The sequence below is a fragment of the Nematolebias whitei genome, chromosome 16, assembly GCF_014905685.2.
Source record: "Nematolebias whitei isolate Nwh7 chromosome 16, NemWhi1, whole genome shotgun sequence".
Classification (NCBI taxonomy): domain Eukaryota; kingdom Metazoa; phylum Chordata; class Actinopteri; order Cyprinodontiformes; family Rivulidae; genus Nematolebias; species Nematolebias whitei.
In genome coordinates this window covers 34,450,104-34,456,732 of record NC_056513.1, presented here as the reverse complement: position 1 = coordinate 34,456,732, position 6,629 = coordinate 34,450,104, and the positions used below count along the sequence as shown (strand labels likewise).

Here is a 6,629-nt window from a genome sequence, read left to right as displayed (position 1 = left end):
CTATCTATCTATCTATCTATCTATCTATCTATCTATCTATCTATCTACCCCCTCACTGACGGGGGACATTGGTGTATCACTTTTTATTACTCTAGCAACTAATATTAGTGGTGTGAGGATTTGTGTTCCCTAGAGTCAGAATCAGAATCAGAATAAACTTTATTGGCATTGCACCGAGATACAACGCGAATATGTACGTACAGTCGTCCGAAGATGGGCGGAGTGCACAAAGCTGCGGCTAAAATAATCAGCGCAGCCTTCTTATTCTTATTCAGAATAATATTTTGCTTAGATAAGAAAAGGAAAGAAAACATGAGGAGAGACGGTATAAAAAAAGATCTCTCACACCATGTCCTAGACAGGGCACAATTTGAGGCATCAAAAAAACCTACCACAGCAAAGCAACATAAACAGACGTTATACATTTACATATAGGCGGTGAAAACATTGAATTTTTAAGGGATAGTCATAGCATAGTCCAGAGCCCCCCCTCAGCCATTGTCCAGATAAGAGTTGACGTTCATCTTCAGCTCAGTTGAGGTTCTGTTACATGTCCACGGCCTTGGGGAAGGGAGGGGTGAGGAAACAGTCAAAGCATCTTTGTTGTTTTCAAAACATTCCAGGAGGAGTTGAGATAAGTCCGGCATCAAGGCCACAGTTTGGGTCAGGCAGAACTCGTAATTGTTGTTTCTACCTTTAAAGTCTCGCTGGTACATATTCTCTGATGGAAACTCCAAAACAGCCGAACTGATCCTTTACTCCAGCACTGTCAAGCTTCAACACCTCCACACGAATTTGTAGACAACCAGATTCCACCAACCCAAACAGTAGATTCTAGTCGTCATCATGAATCCAATTTTTCCTCTAGAGTTCAGAGTGTCCTCCTTGCCCTGACTCCTGTCGGGAGAAGTTGATCGATTTTGTTGAGAGACCAGCTGATCCTTCCAATTAAGAGGTAGGCAGAAAAAAAAAAAAAAAGAGGTTTTTTAAGGGTTCACAGGACAAAAGAGCGCAGCAGGGAAGCGGGTGGGGGGGCAGAGAGGGAAAACACGTCTGGTTTCACCGTATAATAGCAAAAAAAATAAATAAATTAATTAAAAAAAAAAATAAAAAAAAAAGTCTCTTCCCCTTGTGGTATGTTCCAGCTCCTGCCGCTCCCACCGGCTCCTGATTGTCCTATCCCCAGGTGTTTGTCATTGTCTGTTCGTTAGTGTCTGTATATTAGTCTGTGTCTCTGTTTGTCATTGTCTGGACATTGTCCTGTATGGCATCCTGTTTCTGCCTCCCTCCATGTCGCCCCAATGTTTATGTAAGTTTTGCTGCTATGCCAGCCTTTCATTTTGTTTAATCAATTATTTTAATTATTCTTACCTCCAAGTTCTCCACCTCTGCCTGCACTTGGGTTCAACGAAGCATCAGCAACTCGACAAGAGGTTGAAGAGAAGAAGGAAGCAACACAATTTAAAACTCCACTAAAAGTTAATATCGTGGAGTTTGTTACTGCTGAGGTGAAGGCAGCAAGTCACAAAACGGAAGAGCAACCAGAAGGAGAGAGAAGTGGATAATGTAGAGGCTGGGATCTAAGAAGGTGGTGGAAATGTACCTACGGCTTCACCTTTGTGTGCACGACAAACACCTTCAAATCAGGTCTTCAGATCCAAAGCAATTTCTAACACAAAAAAAAGCTTCTTTAGAGGTGACATGTTCATTTTGTAATGTTACCGGAACTTTTCAGATGTTTTGTTTGAACATTTATCTATTTATTTAAGTTGCTTTGTTTCAATAAGCAATAGCCATGTCAAAATAATAGCTCTGTTGCATATTTAATTTAAGGAAACAGTTTTTATAAGCTAGGAAACCTCAAATGCTCTAAATTACACGTAGAAGACAACATCCCAAATATTTTAAAAACGGCAAAAAATACAAACATTTGAAAATGAATACAGCCCAATCAAATCAATAAATTGAGCAGAGTTGCATTTTTGTAGTTTTAAGGATGGTCTAAGACACAGTTTAGGCTGTCTAAACAGAGATGTGGTTCTGAAACATAATATTTGTTTATATGCACTGATGCTATTTAAAGAAAATGTTTCAGTATAATTTCTGGGATGTCAAAAAACAACTTTTATACAACTTTTTTAGCCAGTTCATTTCAAAATATAAAAACGTCAAAGATAATCAACAAAGCCTTGCGACAAATGATACTCTTACAAATATATTTATTTTTACATATCTGCGAGGTAGAAGTCAGAGACATGAGGCAGATAGGTTCACCCAGTCTCCAGGTCACTGGTTCTTACAGCTCCCGTAAATCCAGATGCAGACTCTCTACATCCGTTTCCTTCAGATTTCAGAGGTTCATATGAGCACTTTTCACAGCTTGTGACTGGGCTTCAAGTCGTGACTCATGTATATAATTTTTCCTAACTCCACATCAGTTATCTGAGCTGTGTAACAGATTTCCACATCTAGTGGAGGTGGATTTTTCTCTCGCTCTCTCTCTTTAATGCAGATTCATTTTTATTGTAACCGAGGTCTTATTTTCAGTTATACGAGTTAATCTGGACTCAAAATGGGAACTAAAACAAAAACAAAACGTGTCCACTGTACTGGTTACATTACATTTTTGTCAGTAAGATCTTACTCTCTTGAATGTAAGACAGGATTTTTCAACTGGCAGCCCGGGGGCCAAATCAGACCCACCGGTGAACTCAGTTTGGCCCACCAATGGGTTTATATTTAAATAAAACTAGATTTTAAACGGTAAAACAAACTTACTTAATGATAATAACTGCCCTGAGCCCTTGGCTTCAGTACCTGTGGCCCCCTGAGCAGTTTAGTTGAATAGCTCAGGACTAAGACCTCTTATTGTTTGGAACACTGACAAATAAAGACGTGTGGTGAATAAAAAAAAAGCACAAATGCACATTGTGAAAGGCAGCAAAAGGGTGTGTGTGCTGGTGTGGGGGTGGGGGGTGGGGGGTGGGGGGTGGATGGGGGACTTAAATCCTTTTTCTGCTGTATGTTCTGTTTTCCTTCACAAGTCAACAGTTAGCGTTCATTACTTGCACTGTACGATGAGCCACAAGATGTTTTCCTTTGGAGGAACAGTCCCCGTGACCGTGAGTTGAAAGATTCTGAAAAATTCTGGCGTCGGACACATGAGAAGGGAAGTAAAAACAACAAAAAACAAAGGATGGATCTCCTCTACAAGCTGCACGCAGCAGAGGATAGGGGTTAACAATACACAGCGTCCCGTCGTGATGAATGTGTGTTTGCATTCCTGGCCGACAGGAGAATGAGCCCAAAGCCACGGAAGGTGTTAAAGTCACCTTGGGAATATTGCTCCTGAGTGATTAGAGGGGGACGAGGGTGCATTCAAAGATTTCTGGTGAGCTTTGGTATCAGTTTGTGCAGAAAATGGAAATGTGCTGCTCTTTTGATCCAACTCCTTGTCACAGAGTTTACACAATGTGAAAGGATCATTTTCATCAGTTGGATTAGTCTCGAGCTGAATCAAACAACGGTATCATCTGAACTAACATCACATTCTTCACCGTGTTTTATGGGTGTTCAGACATGATGCCCGTCACACTGACAGATGGCTCCGTTTATTTATTTATTTTCTGCTGAGTGATAAAAGAAAACTGAGGCTCAGACTGTCAGCAGGCAGATAATATTTCCTGACTGCCTTCAGAGGAGGCTGCTGTGAAGCCGTGTGCATGTGTCCGTGCAGAGTGGCATCTCTCGGCTTGTTTGCAGAGTCACCTCCTGTTTTCTTTCCCTGCAGCTACACAGAGAGGTGAGAGAACACACTCTCTCTCTTTATTCCCTCCCTCTGCTCTTCCGCTTCCTCCACCTCTCTGTCTTTGACCCTTGTTAGCTGCGGTGTCGGCTGATAGCAGCAGATTCATTCTGCGGTGAGCTGTGAGCACACCTGCGTCAGGGTGTGCCCCATCGTCCTTCCTCCTCCCATCTTTCATTCCCTCACTGTTCTACCATTCCTGACCTATTTTGCTTTTTTTGCTTTGTTTCTGTCTTTTCTTGTCTCCCCCCCCCCCCCCCCCTCCCCAGCCCTGACTCTCATTCGTCTTTAAGCCACACTCGGGATCACTTCTCACCTCAGCTCTGTTTGTTTTGCTTCCCCTGTCATCTCCTCGCATCGCCTCAAACTAAACTAAACAACTCGATGTCAATGAGGGAACGCCCACCTCCTGACCCCACCCATATCACCCCGACCTGAAAAAAATCCCAAAAGAACCCCCAACTCATCTGCGTTGACAGAAGAAGACTGGCTCAGGAATGAAAATACAACAAAATACAAATGATGTTAAAACCAACCAAAATAAAATATAAAAAATCCTCACCTGACCCCAAAATTTAAAAACGCACTTCAACTGGCTGAGTGGTTAGAGCAGTCATCATCTAATGGGAGGGTTGGGGGTTCAATTCCACCAACAGTTACATGTTAAAGTGTCTCTGGGCAAGACAGTGAACCCCTCATTGCCTCCTATGTGTCCCATCAGTGTATGAATGTGATAAAGCTCTGATTATTCTTTGTATAGATGTAGTAGAGTGCTGTATGAATGTGTGTCGGAGCTAAATGAGTAGTTTTTTCTGTATTTTGACACTTTCTAGTAACTGGAGAGGACAGAAGCGAGCGCTGTACCTTTGCAGGCCTTCCTGTGTGAGATGGGTTTGGACAGGTCTCTGTAGTAGCCCTCTTTGCAGTAGTGGCAGTGACGACCGGCTGTGTTGTGCCGACAGTTGAGGCAGACTCCTCCACTCTTCCTCCCTGACAGTTTATAGAGCTCCATGTTGAAACGACAGCGCCTGGCATGAAGGTTACAGTTGCAGGCTGTGGAGGAACAGAAGGGTGTAAATGTGTTGATTCAGGGCAAATGATCATTTTTATTGAACGTATCAGACCAAACCAACTCAAACCATTAATATCATGATAGTTCTATATATTTGTTCTCATTATTTAAAACCAATGACATATGAAGTCTTAAAATATTCATCTCTGCCACCTCCACCCACATCTCCCTTCCAGTAGTACCACAGTCTCCAAATCATTACAGCAGGTCTCACTACCATCCTGTAAACCTTCCCTTTCACACTTGCAGCTCTCCAGTCAAAAATCACCCCAACACTTGTCTTCAACCACTCCACCCTGCCTGCACTCTCTTATTCACCTTTTTTTGTTCTGCATGTTGCTTTGGATGGTTGAACCCTGGTACTGAAAAATAGGGATGCACTTATCCACAATTTTTTACTTCCGATCTGAGCCCGATACCTAAATCTGGATAACAGCCGATTCCGATCCAGTTCCGATATCATCATCATTATTGATTTTATATGAGTCTGTAATAATCTCCTCTCAAGTACAATTTGTACAAATATATGTATGTCCAAAAATTCATCATGAGGTAAGTTTTATTAATGTTGGATAAGTTTCAAAGTTAGAATTAAATCCTGCTAACACAAAACATATTTGTTTGTTTTTATTCCTAGCGTTAAAGTGGATAATAACGTGATTAGATGGCTTTAAACATCTGCTAAGTTCACGGCGTAAACCAAAAAAGACATGTTCCTGTTTTTAGTATTTTACATCGCTTTATAATGTAGATGTTTTTGTTTTGTTTATATATGTGTGTGTGTGTGTGTGTGTGTGTGTGTGTGTGTGTGTGTGTGTGTGTGTGTGTGTGTGTGTGTGTGTGTGTGTGTGTGTGTGTGTGTGTGTGTGTGTGTGTGTGTGTGTGTGTGTGTGTGTGTGTGTGTATATGTAATTTCTTAGTGCGGCCAGCTGGCGGAGGGATTCTGGTTCGGTGGCCTCAGGATTCCATCTTTGCTCTTTGCAGATGATGTGGTCCTGTTGGCGTCATCGTGCCGTGATCTTCAGCTCTCACTGGAGCGGTTCGCAGCAGAGTGTGAAGCGGCTGGGATGAGAATCAGCACCTCCAAATCTGAGGCCATGGTCCTCAACTGGAAAAGGGTGGATTGTTCTCTTTAGGTCGACAGTCAGGTTCTGCCTCAGGTGGAAGAGTTCAAGTATGTCGGGGTTTTGTTCACTAGTGAGAGAAGAATGGAGCGTGAGATTGACAGATGGATTGGTACAGCAATCTGCAGTATTGCGGACTCTGTACTGGTCAATTGTGGTGGAGAGAGCTGAGCTGTAAGGCAAAGCTCTCTGTTTACCGGTCGGTCTACATTCCTAGCTTCAACTATGATCATGAGCTCTGGGTAGTGGCTGAAAGAATGAGATCGCAGATACAGGCGGTTGAAATGAGTTTTCTCCGCATGGTACCTTGACTCTTCGTTAGAGATAGGGTGAGAAGTTCAGTTATCTGGGAGAAAGTCAGATTAGAACCCCTACTCCTCCACGTCGAGAGGAACCAGTTGAGGTGATTGGGGCATCTGGTAAGGATGCCCCCTGGGCGCCTCCCTAGGGAGGTGCTTCGGGCATGTCCAACTGGGAAGACCCAGGACACGCTGGGGAGACTATGTCTCTCGGATGGCCAGGGGACACCTTGGAATCCTCACAGAAGAGCTGGAAGAGGTGGCTGTAGAAAAAGATGTCTGGGCCTCCCTGCTCAAGCTGCTGCCCCCGCGACCCGACTTCGGAATAA

At 43.1% G+C, this 6,629-nt stretch overlaps 1 protein-coding gene across 1 annotated transcript in view; it reads right to left on the bottom strand.

Annotated features, from left to right (window-relative positions):
* Positions 1-6,629, bottom strand: part of ntn1a (netrin 1a) — a gene marked incomplete in the record, with an annotated part of 187,763 nt that overhangs the window by 102,003 nt on the left and 79,131 nt on the right. Inside the window, 1 exon segment of the mRNA XM_037689969.1 lies at positions 4,670-4,858. Within this exon segment, the coding sequence (XP_037545897.1) occupies positions 4,670-4,858 (189 nt within the window).